At 36.9% G+C, this 19,879-nt stretch overlaps 1 protein-coding gene across 8 annotated transcripts in view; it reads left to right on the forward strand.

Annotated features, from left to right (window-relative positions):
* LOC133657407 (heparan-alpha-glucosaminide N-acetyltransferase-like) overlaps window positions 1-19,879 on the forward strand; it is a 127,439-nt gene that overhangs the window by 74,144 nt on the left and 33,416 nt on the right. For all 8 annotated transcript variants that reach the window (XM_062058704.1, XM_062058703.1, XM_062058701.1 and 5 more), the window contains 4 exons: window positions 1,558-1,640; window positions 10,640-10,716; window positions 14,283-14,313; window positions 14,384-14,544. In XM_062058704.1, the coding sequence (XP_061914688.1) occupies window positions 1,558-1,640; window positions 10,640-10,716; window positions 14,283-14,313; window positions 14,384-14,544 (352 nt within the window). The remainder of the gene's footprint in view (window positions 1-1,557; window positions 1,641-10,639; window positions 10,717-14,282; window positions 14,314-14,383; window positions 14,545-19,879) is intronic.

The raw sequence follows: 19,879 nt of genomic DNA on the forward strand, positions 1-19,879 counted from the left end.
TTTTAGAACATTAATGAATGTTTAAGATGGACAAAAAATGTTCATGCATTAAACTTTCAAATAGAATGTCTGTAACTTGTGGATAACAGAACAGACAAAAGGGAAGCCTTTGGTGGTGTTTCTTTTTTTCATCCATCCATTCTCTACCACTTATCCCTTTCACTAGTTCACTATCCCCAAGTGCATGTCTTAGGAGGTGGGAGGAAGCCAGACTACCGGGAGGGAACCCACACAGTCACGGGGAGAACATGCAAACTATTAAATATAATTAACAGTAGTTTGTAGGGGTGTGGGAAAAAATCCATTCGAATTCAAATCGCGATTCTCACGTTGTGCGACTCAGAATCGATTCTCATTTTCAAAAAATCTATTTTTTTTTTTTGTATTTAAATTTTTTTAATTTTTTTATTCATTTATTTTTTTAATTAATCAATCCAACAAAACAATACACAGCAATACCATAACAATGCAATCCAATTCCAAAGCCAAACCCGACCCAGCAACACTCAGAACTGCAATAAACAGAGCAATTGAGAGGAGACACAAACACGACACAGAACAAACCAAAAGTAGTGAAACAAAAATGAATATTATCAGCAACAGTATCAATATTAGTTACAATTTCAACATAGCAGTGATTAAAAATCCCTCATTGACATTATCATTAGACATTTATAAAAAATTTTAAAAAAGAACAATAGTGTCACAGTGGCTTACACTTGCATCACATCTCATAAGGTTGACAACACACTGTGTCCAATATTTTCACTATGATAAAATAAGTCATATTTTTGGTTCATTTAATAGTTAAAACAAATTTACATTATTGCAATCAGTTGATAAAACATTGTCCTTTACAATTATAAAAGCTTTTTACAAAAATCTACTACTCTGCTTGCATGTCAGCAGACTGGGGTAGATCCTGCTGAAATCCTATGTATTGAATGAATAGAGAATCATTTTGAATCGGGAAAAAATCGTTTTTGAATCGAGAATAGTGTTGAATTGAAAAAAAAAAACGATTTTGAATCGAATCGTGACCCCAAGAATCGATATTGAATCGAATTGTGGGACACCCAAAGATTCACAGCCCTAGTAGTTTGACAATAAGCTCATGTGCTTTTACTTCCATATTGTAGGCTGTGTGGTATAAAACGAGTAAAACATCAGTATTTTAATTTTCCTTTTTTAATCCTGTGCTTTTTGAGGTTAATGTGTCAAGGAAGACCTAAAACATTGATAACCAATTCATAAAATCACAAGTTGATTTGATGTTGTTAAAAAAAAAAAAAAAAACGCCTCAAAACATTGTGACTTTTGCCAAAACTTTTTGAAAAAGCATCAATCACGAAAACGTTAAATAAATAGAAAATGTTGGACAGAACGTTCAGAATGGTAATGACCCTAAAGTGAGGTAGTCTTGAGCTTTGGTCCCAACCTAAAAATCATGGAAAAAGCGTGCATGTTGAGATGACAAATGCGACTACTCACAATATAATCCACTTAGGACTTCAGTGTTGACATTATTTTCTCCCCCTTTTCTTATTGTGTCTACAGGATGAAGTGCATGTCGGGAACGCCGAGAGCAGTGCCAGCAAAGTGAAACCAACCCGTCTGCGTTCACTGGACACATTTCGAGGGTACGTGCGCCTCGGCCAACCATCCTGTTGGTCAATCAATCGCCACATTCAGCTTTTATTTTTTGGCAGCCCTATGATGAAAATCTGCAGACCCAGCGTAATGACTAATTACAGAGGTCACAGTCTGGTCACATGCTCCCTCAAGCTTTTGTTATCAGGCGGTGTAGCTTTGGGCAGTATGTCTGATATCGGCGCGTCTCGGCCTGAAATTGTGTGTTTCTATTGGGCAGGATGGATGTGTGTGATTGAATCTGGACTCTCTGCTCGGCTTAATTGTGGCCTGGGGGGAGACACAAAGCACGCCTCTCTGGCAACAGGATGCTGGTGTGGCTCTGACCTCCCCCATGCCAAATAATTGATGTAATAATACAGTAGACATATCAGCACACATGCACGCGGCCATAGATCTCTTGCCAAAATGGAGAGAGAGAGAGAGAGAGAAGCGCAAACCAACAGATGACTAACATCTTCTCCATCTGTGGCTTCCATTAGGATACTAAATTCTCTGGAAACCACAGTGCATATTCATGCGATCCAGAAACACTACTTAGGCTTATTTATTTTGGGAGTTTAGCTGGTTAAGTGCATTCACACAAGTGTTTGCAAAAGTTGAAGGAAAGGATGAATGATATTTCATATCTCTGCATTTCCACTCACCTGCTTGTTCATATTAGCTGCACTGTCATTTAGACTCCTGATAAATGACTGGACTTTTTTATGATTTGACAAATAAATGGCTGCTCATGAGCACCGGTATTTTAAATGTTCTCTTTGCCAAGAGACTTCTGGAAGTCTGTGCTTCTAGCTGAGTAGAAACAGTTTGGGGAAAGTCCTATTTTGTTCCAAAACTTTCCAGTGCACAAGACAATAAAAGCTACAAATGTATTTCTATTTCAAATTCATGTGTGGTCAGTTGTCCCAATATTTGTAGCGTACATATACGAGCCAGACTAGTAATGGTTTCAAATACCTGGCAAAGATTTTTAATCAAGGTGCGACTCAGCCTCAGCCACTTGACTTATGATTTGATAAGTAACAACTCCTTGCCTAAGAGAACATCAGTCATCTGGCATAAATGCTGATTCATTCTTGAAGGCATTTATCTTAAGCAAAGGTTTTCTAATAATTGCTACACTCTCATGATATACAGATACGTGTGAGGAAGTGACAGTTGCATGTTAATTTTTCTAAAAGGATTCGTATTTTAATCTCGCGCTGCACAACTAAAAGCTTGTCGTCGTTTGTTAGGGTTTTTTTTTGCATGGTAGAAATTGCACCGTCAGTATTTTTTGTAGGAACAAGTAATAAAGTTGACTGGTTGATTGTCAGCTCTGGCTGACTCATTCTGTACACTTTTTGACTGAGCTCCAGGTTTTTCTCTGATTGGGTCTCAGAAATGTCCTAATGTTTGGCACAGAGCAATAAATACCTCTTTATTAACACTCTGTGGTCTGTCTATATGCTATATGTGGACTCAAGTATCAGGATACTTGGCATTACAACGCCTAAAATAGGAGAAAAAAACTAAATCGTTTCATAGATTTACAGGTAGATTTTCTACAATACGTTGTGTATTTGTGGGATTATTTTGTGCATTTATCAACAAGACCATTCGCGAGGTCTAAGGTTTAATTATTGGAATAACTCAAATATAAGAAATTTACTTTAAGTAACTTTATGTAAGTGAATAGGTTTTCATAATTTTGACATGAACTACATCATGTAACCAAAATAAGACTATTTGCTAAAGTGTCACGATTTAATTTGAAAAAAATGTAATTTCCACTTCATGACTGCAACTGTAAGTGTGCTACATCGATAACTATAAATTTATGAATACTACGATTTCTGACAGCCACGTAAATGAAAAATGTATGTACTGATTGGCAGGGCGGTTTTGACTGCCCTCGACTTTTTATGTAGGATGTTTATATATGGTTATGTTACTGTAATATACAGTAAATACTTATTTTTCTTGTGTTCTTTGCGCTCTACATCGCTAGCAATTGCGTCTGTGTTTCCTCTTCATCCATCGTGTTGGAAGTTTGAGTGCTTATTTTCCATAAGTTATTTGTATTCAGATAAGGCAACTGGCACATGAATAGGAAAGGCAAGTTTATTTATAGAGCACAGTTCGTACCCAAGGCAATTCAAAATGCGCCACAGAAACATTTAAGAAAGCTAAACTAAAAAATAATACATACATTTATCATAAACAATAGCTTTCGTGGATGTGACCATCTTGATTTCCGACCTCATAACTGGTACGTTCATATTTCAGTTGTGACGTCATTCCGAGCTCTGACTTCTAACTCCCGACATTAATGGAACGCACCATTATCAATGCTACCAGGAAGTTATCCAGGTGACCAAAAGGATGTCCGTCTTTAAAAATGTATGATGTATTGTTTTACGCTGTTCTATAGCCAACAATTTTTAGGACCCAGTGTTTAACAAAGACTTAAAGAAAATGTATCTTTACATTCTGCCAACTTTTTTTTGGGCATCCTGCTCTTGTCTTTAAATACTGATGTCCCTCAAGTCTTGTAGATGCCTGTCAAACCTCCTGTTTTTTCCTGGAAACTTTTTGCCGTTTTTGTTCCTATGTTTTACCCATATTCCAACTAATTGAAAACATTTTTTTTATCCACTCCTGTGTTGCAGAGCAGCACAGTCCATTCAGCAACACTCAGCAACATACCTTGTAGCCTAAAAAGTCAACCCTTCAAAATAAAATTCTTAGAAAATGTTACGGTTGCCCAACAGTAGGCAGTCGGGTTTTTTTTACCAATTAGTTTTTTTTCTTATTTTCCCAAATTTTTCTGGGAAAATGTCCTTTTTTTCTAAGTACATATGCTGACAGGTATGGTATGGTGATCTTGTTAGCCGGACTAACTTCCTGGTCATTTGGCTCCCTTTTGTGAAATTGCAGCATTTTCTCTCATGAAGTTGTTTTTGTGGTTTGTGTTTGCGTTTGCATTGCATTTGCAGCATTGTTGCTGTTCATTTTGATTCTGCAGCGTTAACATGATTGCAGCATTTTCTTTTTATCAACAGCACTTGCGCTGCATTTGTTTTATGTTGTTTGTGTGTTCTCGGTTTTCGTCTGTTTTGATCATTTCTGTATTTGGAGCGTTTGGATTTTGCTGCGTGTTTGCCCATCATTGTTAGTAACAAACTAACAGGTTGCCAGTGTGCACAAAGCGATGGTAGCCTGTGTAGGACAGCATATTTGCATTGAACAAAAAAAACGCATTCTAGTAAGTCGCATTCCTTCTGTGTTAAACATACTCAGCCAATAAATCTGATTCTGATTCTGATTTTATTGAATGTATTTGTACTTTGATGTAAGTTGACATGATGGTCCTGTGTCTTTGTCTGTGTAGGGCTCTAGATTGAGTTGTTCAAAGGCACGTGCGCTTTAAATGTATATTTTGAAAATGTTTCATGAAACCCTATATGGTAAAAAATAGCAGACTATTAGAATAACAACCAGTAACACAAATAGCAGCTTTGGAACATATGAGTTTCTTCATGTAATAAATCACAATAGATGCCCGACCATAGGTCTTTATTTTGTGTCGATACATTTTTACTGAGCAGCCTTGGTCCTATGACGATCTTTTCATTCATATTCATCCGAATTAGTTTAGACTAGAGTACCAAACCACTCGTGTGAACACAGCCTGAGTAAACAACAGGAGATGAGATGAGTTATGGTGTTTATTTAGAGATTTTGTTGATTTTTTAAATTTAATTTAATTTAATTTTATTTTATTTTATTTGTATTTTAATTAGTCAATCCAAAAAAACAACAACATAATAATGCAATTCCAATTCCAAAACCAAACCCGACCCAGCAACATTCAGAATAGCAATAAACAGAGCAATAGAGAAGACACACAAACATGACACAAAACAATCCAAAAGCAGTTAAACAAAAATGTATATTATCAACAACAGTATCAATATTAATAACAATTCCAACATAGCAGTGATTAGAACATAGTAGACATTATTATTACAGCCATTTATAAAAAATTAAATAAAAACATTTATAAAAATTAACAATACTGTCACAGTGGCTTACACTTGCATCACATCTCATAAGCTTGACAAAACATTGTGTCCAATATTTTCCAAAAAGATAAAATAAGTCATATTTTTGGTTCATTTAATAGTTAAAACAAATTTAAATAATGGATCTCATATTCCAATATATGACTCATTATTATCTAAACTAAATGCAGTTTTTTCTACTGATATCATTTCCATAGCTTGTGTATACCAGTCAGTATGAGCTAGACTATCAACATCTATCCGTTTTTTAAATATTACCCTTTTTGTTATGATGCATATTGTCATGTCTGTGTGATCATGTTTTGTTTTGGTTATGTTCGGTTTGGTTTTTGGACTCTTTGTGCACTCTTGTTTGTTTTGTTTACATGACAACCCATTAGTTTTCACCTGTCCTCATGTCACGCACCTGATTCATTTGGACTCACACACCTGTCATTAATCATGTTCAAGACTATTTAAGCCGATAGTTGCCAGGAAGTCAGCCGGGTGACATTAATTCCGTTTGACTTCTGCTACCCATGTTACCCATGCTACCATAGTTCCATGCCAAGTGAGTTTTGTCTATATTCTTGTCACAGTAAGTGTTTATTTGTTTCATGTTCATAGTTTTTTGTCCAAGTGCTAGTTTTTGTTTCATTAGTCAAGTTTGTTCTCCGCCTTTGTGCGCGCCTTTAGTTTGTACCTTTTTGTTTGTACTTTGTAGTTTATAGTGATAATTAAACCATGTCTTTACCTGCACGCCACGTCCCTTCCAATTCTTGCATCTCGGGAAAACAAAACCCTCACAGTCCACGTTTTGACACACATTGAAAGAAATGCATTTTTACTCTTTGATGACACAAGATTATGTTGATCAAGGAAGAAGAACAGCTAAGAAATGCGGTGACAAAATATGATTGAACTGATATCGAAAAACAGATCTTAAAAATTATGCGTCGTCTTATATTCAGGGTTGTCTTATGCCTATATGTGGGTTAGTGGCCCTTCGACATTTGATCGGTTGTGACAGAATGCAACATTCATTGGAGAAAAGTATGAAGGTGAGCCTGTAATGCAAATGCATGCCCTATAATTCACATCAAAGAGGTCTGTAAGCGAGTCATAACCACTCTCTGCTGCAGGCAAGCTCCTTCTATAAGTAATCTGTTTGCAATAAATCATTGATACCATTTGGCTCCCACCGATCAATCAATTCATGGTGTAATAAAAATTCAGAGGAAGGCATGTTTACAGCTGAACCTAATTAGAAATCATGAAATAGCCTGCATCAACCTGAAAATAATATCACCTGAATTAATTTGTCAGAAAATAAAACAAAGTGAAAAAAACATGCGTCATGTGGATGATGGTTTAATCTGATGGCGCTCGAAGTTAAGTATTTAATTATAGAGATGGCCAATAAACGCACACGTCTCAGTGATGTCTTTGACCAGGACTTGTTTGGTCACTTGTTTAACCTTTGTCTTTGTCGCTATGGCGACTAATGCATGCGTCGATCAAAACTTCAATGATATATGCAAGCATCAGATAGAGTAGACGATCACGTGCACATACTCCACTTTGACGACCCTTCGGTGAAGATAGTGGCTGATTAAAATCTTGTATCTGCAGTTTGGAGCTAAAAGAGCAGTAAAGGCTCAGTGCTTCGCTTAATCAAACGTGGGGGCATCTTATCAGATGGGAACTTTTACTGATGTCATTATGACCCTTGAGGACCGTCTTTTATGTTATTGAATACAACGCAAATCAGTGTATTAGATGGTAAAAGGCAGCAGCAGCAGCAGAATCCCATCTCAATATCTCCTCAGTCGGTGTATGTTGTGAAAGAGTGGGTTAGTTCACCCTGTCGACCTGTACAGTTTTTGCAGTGAGATTCCTGACGGGTGGTCCGGGCCAGCCAGTCACATTAACACTGCGGTTGATGAGGACCACAACTACTATGGGAGTCACATGATCGTAGCCTGGGCTTTCGTAAAGATTTTAAGACTTTTTTTTTTCTTTCATTCAAATCCATCAGGTATGAAGATTAAATCAAATTTTCTGTCAAATAATTAGTTTGTTTTAATCTAATTAGTATTGTAACACTACCGACACTTCGTTGCATAAAATGCAAAAGGGGTCATTTCTAGGGCTGCGAATCTTTGGGTGTCCCACGATTCGATTCAATATCGATTCTTGGGGTCACGATTAGATTCAAAATCGATTTTTTTCGATTCAACGCGATTCTCGATTCAAAAACGATATTTTCCCGATTCAAAACGATTCTCTATTCATTCAATACATAGGATTTCAGCAGGATCTACCCCAGTCTGCTGACATGCAAGCTGAGTAGTAGATTTTTGTTAAAAGCTTTTATAATTGTAAAGGACAATGTTTTATCAACTGATTGCAATAATGTACATTTGTTTTAACTTTTAAATGAACCAAAAAATGACTTATTTTATCTTTGTGAAAATATTGGACACAGTGTGTTGTCAAGCTTATGAGATGCGATGCAAGTGTAAGCCACTGTGACACTATTGTTCTTTTTTTTAAAAATTTTATAAATGTCTAATGATAATGTCAATGAGGGATTTTTAATCACTGCTATGTTGAAATTGTAACTAATATTGATACTGTTGTTGATAATATTCATTTTTGTTTCACTACTTTTGGTTTGTTTTGTGTCGTGTTTGTGTCTCCTCTCAGTTGCTCTGTTTATTGCAGTTCTGAGTGTTGCTGGGTCGGGTTTGGTTTTGGAATTGGATTGCATTGTTATGGTATTGCTGTGTATTGTTTTGTTGGATTGATTAATTAAAAAAAAAAATTAAATTAAATAAAAAAAACAATTAAAAAAATGTAAAAGATTTTTTTTAAATGAGAATCGATTCTGAATCACACAACGTGAGAATTGTGATTCGAATCGATTTTTTACCACACCCCTAGTCATTTCTCCTGGTTGCAGCAAACCCAAAATTCAACATGTACCTTTGCTGTATGCATTCACAGTTTCACACATACCACCAACATATTTGGAAACCTGGATGAGATGATAGAAGAAAGTCATTTCATAGCACATTCTTGGAACGATGATGAAAATTCGACATAAAGGTGTCACTAGCTTTTAAAGACAGTTGAAGCTGAACCCCTATTAGATGCACTAAGAATAATAACAATGGTTATAACTATAATAATAAAGTATTATTGAAGGATGTAATATTGTGTTTGGGAACCAGGACGAGTATGTAATAGCACATCATTGTAGTGCGTTCAAGGACCCTTGATTAAAGTTTGAAACAGAAATGTCACTAAGTTTTAGAGGCAGGGGAGGCTTTATTGGTATCAGGTTGAAAATCAGATTTATCGGCCAAGTATATTTAACACACAATATGTATTAATGAATTATGTATTATGTTTATTGTTATCTAAGAATGATCATCCTTACACTTTAAAGTAAGGGGAAACCTGACATATTTATAATCATATTTAAGTGAAAAGGATATTTATTAAAACTTGCATTCACAACCAAAAGACAGAACTTTTGACAGAAAAAATAAAACAACAAATAATTTAGGGGTTTATGGATATTTAGGGAGCCTTTATCCCCCTCAAATTAGCTAATGATGCCATTGGTTCAAACGCTTGATGAAATACAGTGTTGATCAAACCAAACATGTAAATGCTGCACACTTTCTGATCATGGAGTGCATCATCTACTGTGCTTCTGGGTTATCATGTTGGGAAGACTGGCACATGTGTAAATGACCAGAGAAAATAATTACTGGATGGGAGAGTATTCTGTACATGCAAGAAGGAACTGGTTTACAATCACCATATCTAGATATGTTAATCCCATCTTTCGAAAAAAATTGTCCATACAAAATCTTACATACATTACTACCTGCATGCAAAAACTTTATTAAGGTTTTTACATGTGTTTTAAAAAGCTAGTTTCAACCAAATTAAGCTATAAATTTATTTTTTAGTGCATGTAAACACACTGAGTGTCTGTATGTGGGGTTGTAACATTACGTTTAGGGTTGGGTTGGGGTCCCCTCAGGAATCTAATAATAATACATAAGTAACAATGAAGACCACAATTAGGCCACAAACAAAACGTTGTTTAGGGTCACACAAAGCCCTTCATGTGGTGTTTGAATTCAGTACACAACTTCCATTTGTTGTTAAACAAGTTCATGGAAGACACATGAAAACCTTATCTTTTACCATAAGTACATTTCCAATCACAAGGCACTTCATATGTTTCAATCAATTTATATTGTAAAGTTCCTGTCACACAGTAAAGCGGTCTATATTTCCTAATATTGTTTGATTGTATGTTGATTTTAAGTTTTCCAGACATGTTTTAAATAATGGCCAATGCTGATTTACAGCTAACCCACTCTTCCCCTAATGCAAGACGCCTCAAATTTCTCTCACGGAACACCTTTTTCCTGCCGTTCAATGGAAGCACTCCATCACGTGGGCAGTGTTTCATCAGCCTTGGCCAGTGCAAAGCATAAAGTGTATCATATATTCGATGCAAAGTCTATAGTCAGCAGTCCTGCTTGAGGAGATCCAGAGGACAAGTGTTCATTTCCTGAGTGATTTATAATGCTCAGGTTGCATTATCCTCCATGCAGAAGGTAGCAGAATTGAAAAAGTCAAAGTTAGATAAGAAATATCTGTTTGTTATTCTTTGTATATTTGGAACGTCAGGCACACAGGTACAAGAGGCCGAGAAAAAACAATGAACCGGCAACTAGCTGAAGCCACAGCTGAACTAAATAGAACCGTAGTTACAATTACGGACAGGTATGCTCCACAGATACCTATAACAGGGGTAAAGGTCCTGCATTTAGTGATGGACAGGAATTTACAAAAAAAAGCACAGAAAAAGACCAAACTGATTGGTGAACAGACTTGTTCTGTCTTTGTAGGTTTGCCCTCACAGTGATGGTGTTTGTCAACTACGGTGGAGGAGGCTACTGGTTCTTTCAGCACGTACCATGGAACGGTGAAGTAAAACTCAATATGCTGTTTTGGTCAAGCAGAAGAGACTAAAATAATCAGTCAATTTGTGGCATCACCTCACAACTGAAAATGGTGGCAGTGCCTTTGAAGTCATCACTGATAGAGTGAAGAAAGTATTTACAAAAGCTGCAGCTGCTTAGAACAAAAGTGATCTTGATTAGTGATAAAATCATAATCCCTGACAAATCCATTGCTATTGTGAGCTACTTGTGTTTAGATATCAAATCAATAAGCAGACAGGGCCACATTTCCAGAATTTAAGGACCAGGGTGATCTGACTTCTCCCTTAACTATTAAGTCCCGTTTACACTGCACACCAAATCAAGATTTTTTTTTGTCCTCAAGTGACACAGATCAGATATTTTTTGCCAGTCCAAACGCTCCAAAGTGCTTCAAAGCTGATCTTTTCCCATCAGTTTTGGGACACATCAAGTGGTAGTCCGAATCAGATTGGAATCTGAATTTTGAAAATTTGGGGCGGTATAGCTCGGTTGGTAGAGCGGCCGTGCCAGCAACTTGAGGGTTGCAGGTTCGATCCCCGCTTCCGCCATCCTAGTCACTGCCGTTGTGTCCTTGGGCAAGACACTTTACCCACCTGCTCCCAGTGCCACCCACACTGGTTTGAATGTAACTTAGATATTGGGTTTCACTATGTAAAGCGCTTTGAGTCACTTGAGAAAAAGCGCTATATAAATGTAATTCACTTCACTTCACTTCACATCGTATCAAATGTGACTTCAGTCTAAATTGAATTGCGTAAGGAATGCGACTTAATTGCGACTTTTACGTCATTTTTGAGTGAGCTACATCTTTCGTTTGCGCAGGAAAAGATGCGGCCCGCCATCGGAAGTGGATACGCCATCACAACATCCGGTTTCGATGAGCAAAGTATTTTTTCGGTGGCTGTAAGTTAAATTTAAAAAAATAAAACTAACGTAGATCCGTGCTGATGTATATGTCTCTGCTACTTAACAGCCATAAAAAGATTAAAACCTTCCCAAATTAATTACACTATATATATATAAATATATACCTAGTCATACATGATATTATTTTAATTTATTTTCACGTTGAAAAAACCCACTCATTTTCAAGGTGTGGTAACTTTTATTTTATTTCGTAGCATTAGTAGCGACTTACTTGTTCATTTACGGAATCCGGTCAACTTACTTTGTTTTCACTTTATCGAACTGCGCATGCAAGTAATGTTGAGGACACATTGGGGCCAAATTGGGGCCTCTGCACGTTCATACTAGAGTCTCATAAAGATCCCATTTTACTTGTACTCTAAACAGTCAGCTGCAAAATTTGAATTTGAAAATATCTGATTTGGTCCACTTTGGCCAGCAGTGTTTAACATAGTCTTTGTTGTATTTTGTACATTACGAAGAACCAGCTTCCTCTAAAATAGACATTTAGATTTGATCTACAGTTTTGTCAGAGTTACAGGGGTACTCTGCTATTTTTAACGACCTTCTGCAAAAAAGCTAGCCAATGATCATCTCTTTGTCAGCACTGTAGAGTTTTAAAGAAACTTCTGCAAAAATGTGAGTCTTTCACAAGTTTTTTTTAAACTGAACCCACGGGCAGCAGGCCACAAGTTAGATAGCCCAAATCATGAAATAGAGAGGACCTAAAATGGAGCCTAGAGGAACATCACTAGTATAACTAAAGAAGTTGAACACGTGACTACTGACTGCATCCAAAGTAAACAAGCTACAACAACACCTTAGTGACGCAAATCACATTACGAAAATAAGTTGTAACTGTCAAAAAGTTGAGTACATCAGGGGGTGCCTTAAGGAATGCCTCAGTTATGTTTGGAGCCCAGTGTTCTATGTTTGCTAACAAGGTTAAAATGTCAATGCAAGAATCTGCCAATGTGTTTACCGTGGTCCAAGTTCTTCTATACAACCGGAGCGCTCTAATGTTTTGGGGAATTTTCAGCAAAAATGTTCATCTCTCAAGTTATAAACTGAACTCGGGGGCCAGTATGCACTAGAATTTGACAATGTTGCAATCACGCAAATTTAACCAATCCCTGCCTTGCATCTGTGTTTAATCCCAAGCAACTACATTTTGGCTAATTATCAAATTTGTACATGAGTGGCGCTCAAAGCACACGTTAACTGTCCGACCAATCATATGTGTCCTTGCATTGCCCATCTAATACTGACTTCCTTGTTTATGTTGACAGAGATGTCGATTTATGATGATAATCTCTCATCCTCTCTAATTTACCAACAAAAATCCCTGCTATAGAACACTCCCAACAGTTCCAACAGTGGGACTAAACATGAAACACGCTGCATCCTTTAATTTTCTATATTGAAACATGGTCAAAGGCAATTAAAATAAATAATAATAAATACATTTGGTCTTAAAAAGACTAGAGTCGAAGTAATGACATGTTTCATCAAATTTGAAATACCATGGGTTCTTACATTTTAACAATTTAGTCTTCGCGTCCCCGCAGATATGTGATATTTTTTTTAGTATTTGTCAATTTATGTATTCTTATTTATTTATTTTTTTCAGAAAAATGGGCAGGGGTTTTTAATTTAGCATTAACAGTATTATTTAGAGATATGTGATCATGAAAATAGTGAAATAATACAAAAAATGGATAGCATAACAGCACACTATACAGTACAGTAGTTGAAGAGAAATGGGGAGGATTATCGTATCTGAATTTACTCTAATAATTACAACAGTCTCTTGTATTGAAATTGTTGATACCAAATCAGAGAAATGCAAGCAAGTAGGAAGGTTTAGAGTGGGAAAAGCGAGCCGGCGTTGCTTACCTTGGCACCTCGGTGAAGCAACATAATAGCCCTGGCTGAGTGTTTTAAAAAAAATGCAATGGGCCTCTCATTTACTTGCATTTATTTGCTATTTGTGAATGGTTTGGAACGTAACCCATTTCAAAGTGCAGATATACTGTATGTTGTCATAATTTTAACATTTGGTGGCAATAATCATTATACACGTTGTTCTATTGTATTTTTCTGGTTTAATTTAAATATTTGTGTATTGCTCTATTTTGTTTGTGTATTTTCTTCAAAAGAAAATATGAAATAACCTAACCCCAAGTTCCTCTCACTCATCTGCAACCCTTTCTGACATCTTGTTAGGAATCTTCACATAATTGATCACCCCATAACAGGTAAAATATCAGTGTGTATTTTGTGAACAAAAAATAAGAAGGAAAAGTACCACTGAAGGGTGGATGGAACTGTGTAGGAAAGTATAAAACGATTAAGTAGAAAACAAATACCATAATAATAATATATATTTTTTTGTTTTCTTTTTTTGCCTAGAGGTGTGCTCACTTAAAGTTCCATAATAGCCTTTTTGCCAGATCTATAACTCTATATTGATTTTAGAGATGATATGATGAATCTTTTCTGTGCTGAAGGGCTTCTACTGTCACATAACTATACCTTATTATTAATCATATTGATAACAGAAGCTGTCCTCTTTGGGACAACATGTTCTTCATGACCTGATTGTGAAGAATAGAAAATAACAATTGACTATTTCCTGCAGGTCTGACAGTGGCAGATCTCGTCATGCCATGGTAGGTGTACTTGTTTCTTTGCACACTTATCAAAAAAACAACCTGATTACCATCATTTTGTGTCGTCAAGGTTTGTCTTTGCCATCGGGACTTCGGTGGTGTTGGCGATCCGATCCATGCAGAGGAGAGGTGTGGGCCGCCTGCAGCTGCTGCGCAAGGTCACGTGGAGAACTTTGGTCCTGCTGATGCTCGGCTTCTGCTTCCTCAACTACTCCCCGCGAGATGGACCACGTAGGTGCAAAATTAGCGTGCACTGCTAATGGAACAAGAACATCCTGTTTGCGGACAGGTTTGTTATTTACTTCAGTTCTGTGCTGGGAACATCATTAAAGCATAATAGCCGGTCCACTCGCCACATAAATAATGTACCCGTTCATTTCAAACACAATCTTAGACAAACTGAAGCAGGACTGAGGAGCTGCTGAAGTTCTCTCCGGTTCTTTATTATATTGTTTCCAAACTAACATTTTTATATCAGGTCTCATTTAGATATAGGACACTAAAAGCAGTACAATATTCAGATTGTGCTCCAGATTTGTGCTAAAAGCTGCAGAGGAGTGTCAGGGTTGTCTGACTCCTCAATTCATCTTCCACCTGGAGATGCACAGGGCGCCTTTCACACATTAGCCAGGTGCTAATGGATTTTTTTTTTTCCTGGGTGCATGTCTTTGTAACCCGTTTAACAAAAATATTGTTATTGTGTGTGTGTGTGTGTGTGTGTGTGTGTGTGTGTGTGTGTGTGTGTGTGTGTGTGTGTGTGTGTGTGTGTGTGTGTGTGTGTGTGTGTGTGTGTGTGTGTGTGTGTGTGTGTGTGTGTGTGTGTGTGTGTGTGTGTGTGTGTGTGTGTGTGTGTGTGTGTACACGTATTCCCAATCCAGCACCAAGGGACGTTTAACAGGGAAAGACTGAGCAAAAACAAGCAGCGCAGTAATGGACGATTACAAACAGATAGAATTACAGGTCTCAGCCCCTTGCAGCTGCTCCTCTGGCTTCTCACAACAAGACCACTTTTACCATAAACTGCTGCTCGGACCACGCTCTCCAAGGGCGCCGTCAGCTACATTGTGGGGAGGTTTGATCTAATAAGAGAATAAAGTCACATTATCTGAATAGCCTTCAATGTCAAGACAAGGCAGGGAAAATAGTGATCACCTTTGACACAACCTCGGGTCAACCTCGTGAAAACCTTACAAAGCAAATATAGAACGACCCCTCTATTTCAACACCCATTTTCAGAAAAATATTTAATTGAACGAGTCTTTTTTTATTATGTCAGTTAAATCCACTTTTATGAATCACATTTCTTAGCTGCTTTACCCTTTTATATGACTGCTTCACTCATCTCTGTTACCTTAAAGGGCAACTGCATTTTTTTTTGGAATTTTGTCTGTTGTCGACAATCATTATGAAAGACAAGAACACGTCTTCTTTTTTTTACGATGTTAAAATGATTTAAAAAAAACACTTAAAAGATGCGGCTAATTGGAGTCACTGTTGTAGCCTTCAAAGCCCTCTAAAACAACTTCAAAACCCTCCAACGTTATATGTACACACTGCAAGTCTATATATAATGTAGTAACAGGAACGCTTATTAACAATATGTAATATGTTCAATATTTTCCGTATTGTAATGATTTCAATAATTTCCCGGACTGATTTCTTCAGCGCATTGATTTCTCTTTACATACAGTCGTGGTCAAAAGCTTACATACACTTGTGAAGGACAAAATGTCATGGCTGTCTTGAGTTTTCAATAATTTCTACAACTCTTATTTTTTTCTGATAGAGTGATTGGAGCACATACTTGTTGGTCACAAAAAACATTCATGAAGTTTGGTTCTTTTATGAATTTATTATGGGTCTACTGAAAATGTGACCAAATCTGCTGGGTCAAAAGTATACATACAGCAATGTTAATATTTGGTTGCATGTCCCTTGGCAAGTTTCACTGCAATAAGGCGCTTTTGGTAGCCATCCCCAAGCTTCTGGCTAACTTCTGGTGGAATTTGTGACCACTCCTCTTGACAAAATTGGTGCGGTTCAGCTCAATTTGTTGGTTTTCTGACATGGACTTGTTTCTTCAGCATTGTGCACACGTTTAAGTCAGGACTTTGGGAAGGTCATTCTAAAACCTTAATTGTAGCCTGATTTAGCCTTTCCTCCAGAAGGTCTTATCTTTGTCCATGTGATGTCAGATTAAACAAAAATTGAGCTGTTTGGCCACAATACCCAGCAATATGTTTGGAGGAGAAAAGGAGACGCCTTTAATCCCAGGAACACCACTCCTACCGTCAAGCATGGTGGTGGTAGTATTATGCTCTGTGCCTGTTTTGCTGCCAATGGAACTGGTGCTTTTCAGAGACATATGGGACAGGAGGATTACCTCCAAATTCTTCAGGACAACCTAAAATCATCAGCCCGGAGGTTGAGTCTTGGGCGCAGTTGGGTGTTCCAACAGGACAATGAACCCACACACACGTCAAAAGTGTTAAAGGAATGGCTAAATCAGGCTAGAATTAAGGTTTTAGAATGGCCTTCCCAAAGTTTGGACAATGCTGAAGAAACAAGTCCATGTCGGAAAACCAACAAATTTAGCTGAACTGCACCAATTTTGTCAAGAGGAGTGGTCAAAAATTCAACCAGAAGCTTGCCAGAAGCTTGGGGATGGCTACCAAAAGTGTCTCATTGCAGTGAAACTTGCAAAGGGACATGTAACCAAATATTTACATTGCTGTATGTATACTTTTGACACAGCAGATTTGGTCACTTTTTCAGTAGACCCATAATAAATTCATAAAAGAACCAAACTTCATAAATGTTTTTTGTGACAAATAAGTATGTGCTCCAATCACTCTATCAAAAAAAAAAAATAGGAATTGTAAAAATGATTAGAAACTCAAGACAGCCATGACATTATGTTCATTACAAGTGTATCTACTTTTGACCACGACTATAGCAGCGCACGTCTGACTTCTGGCAACAAGTGTGTTCCTACTTCCGGAATCAAACACGAGTGATGTGTTCTAATCATGGCAGACTTGGTAACAGACAACAAAGATGACTATTTTTGGACAAATGAGGATTTACAACCTTATACTTTTGAAGCTAAATATACTGATGCTTATAGAAGCCAGCACAAAGAAAGAGTGAGACGTTGGAGCAGACAGAAGCAGGGAGAGAAGGATGAAAGTGATTTTACATTGGTTGTTTATTTATTCTGCAGTTTTTAACCAGCTCTGATTTCACAAAAAAGCTTCTATAATATTCTGAAACACTTTGCAGTTGCAATGCGCTGTGCTAAATATGATACAAGGACCAAAGATACCGACCAGCATTAAAATGCACAAGAGAAAATGTGATAAATTCTCTCCCGAGTTTGTTGTTTTTGCATATATAAACCGCTAGACACAGAAACCAGGGTAAAACATACTGTCCTATATTTGGTCAATATTTTACTTGCTTTGGGTATTCTTTAAGCTTGATTGCTAGGAAAAGTAAAGCAACAGTTAGAAGTAATTTGTCCGTCCATAATGTAACAACTATCAATCGTGCCAATTTTGTACACCGACTTGCTACAAAGAACATCTCTGTTATTGACCTTGACCCTGACTTTTAGTTGTCTGAAATAACCCTGGACCAGCCTGGATACCTCACTGTTGAGTTATAGACTTAGACTTGGACTTAGACAAACTTTATTGATCCACAAGGGAAATTGTTCCACACAGTAGCTCAGTTACAAAGGATGGAAAGGATAATGCAGGTATGAAGTAGACAAAAAATGTACCATATATGTAATATTTACATATTATATATATACAGTATATAATATATACTGATACATTATATTATTATATAATATTATATTTGTATTTAATATATACAATGTATAACAAATCCAAATTACCATGTACAATATTACAGTATATGTAACAGCTGCAGCAAAAAAAAACCAGCATAAACTAGAGGTTAGATCCAGCAGAAAATATACATCATAAACAAAGAGATGTAGCTAACATAGAAGCGGTCAGGTAATAGACAAATATCATCTATTGTTGTATGGCGAGTGTATAGTGTTAGCATCTGTGCTAATGTCACATCTATACACATTTCAGTATGTTTCGTTATTGGGTATGTATGATTAATCACTTGCATTATAGTCTGATTACCTGATAGTTATTTATTGATGGATGTTTTTGTTAGGGTTGTCCCAATTTTCACTTCCGATACAATACCGATATAGTAGCTTTGAGTATTGGCCAATACCGATCTAAACCGATATGATATCAGCATGAATCATAGTACAGACTATTATTATTTCATAGTGTGGAATGTTAGAGTGACAATTTGCAGAACAACGATAGGCATGTAAAACAATAACATTATGACAGATGCATGCTTTTGAAGTGGAGTGGAGTTTGTTTAATACACTTCTGGCTTGGAGACTTTGTATCTGTAAGTAATATGCAACTATAATTATATGATAATTGTTTCTATTGACAAAAGTCGATATAAACATGTTTTTTTTAGACTGCAATATTGTTCAATTAAGGACATTTATTACATTTAGCTTCTGTGCTTAGCTGTGGTATAGCTGCTAGCTTCTAGTAGCCTATAGCCTACCATGTTTACCTTTTGTAAATGAGTTCACTAAAGTACAAGAAAAGATCAAACCTCTGTGCTTATTTGAGGACATTTAGATGTTAACTGGCTGTTTGCAAAAGTAAACGCGCTGTAGGACTGCTTGATTTGTAGATTGGAGATGCAAGACGGTACCTTTAAAGATACCAGAACTAGGCAGGACAGTTTGTGATTTGCTTTTATTGCCCCATATGTACAGATGTGCCCAATTTATAACAACAAACTAACATCATTTGTTGCTAGGGTGAATATAACCAAAGACCAATAAATGTGCATCTTTTAATCCCACTTGATTGAATCCGATACTATGGGCTTTGTCGTAACCATGGGCAGAGAGACCCCATGAAGAAGTCAGACCGATAGACACAAAATTACTTTAAAAAACTACAACTATATTATCGCTGTAAATGTGTCTTTACTACACTGCATGACAGCAGGGGGTGTTGGGTAATTCAAAACCTCTGTGGAATAAATATAAAAGTAATGATAAATACAGGAATCAAACGTACATTATTGTGAAATACTTAGTTTGACGTCAAGTTAGAAGTGTAAGGAGTAAATCATGCTGGGGTGTAACCTGCACATTAACAAATGTGACATCAGTAAGCGTCCTCCTTCTGACATTTCCTTCCCCTAGTGGATTTGACCTGATCAATGATTGGGATTTCATTGTTTTTACGGCACATTTTGCAGCAAAGAGCTTTTCAATTAACTAATGTGTAGATTACCATCAATCTCCCAACCAAGAGTCAATCTTATCCCCCTCAATTTGTCCTGACCAAGAGATAACTGGGAACCTTTGATCCGCGCCCTCCGACGTACGTATCCGGCGCAACTCGTTCTGTCCATCAGTCTTCTTCCGAACGTAGCAGTTGTATTGGTGGGACGGTTGAGAAGATCCCATTACCAATATTATCAGTTTGCTGAT

Source organism: Entelurus aequoreus, linkage group LG09 (genome assembly GCF_033978785.1).
Source record: "Entelurus aequoreus isolate RoL-2023_Sb linkage group LG09, RoL_Eaeq_v1.1, whole genome shotgun sequence".
NCBI lineage: Eukaryota > Metazoa > Chordata > Actinopteri > Syngnathiformes > Syngnathidae > Entelurus > Entelurus aequoreus.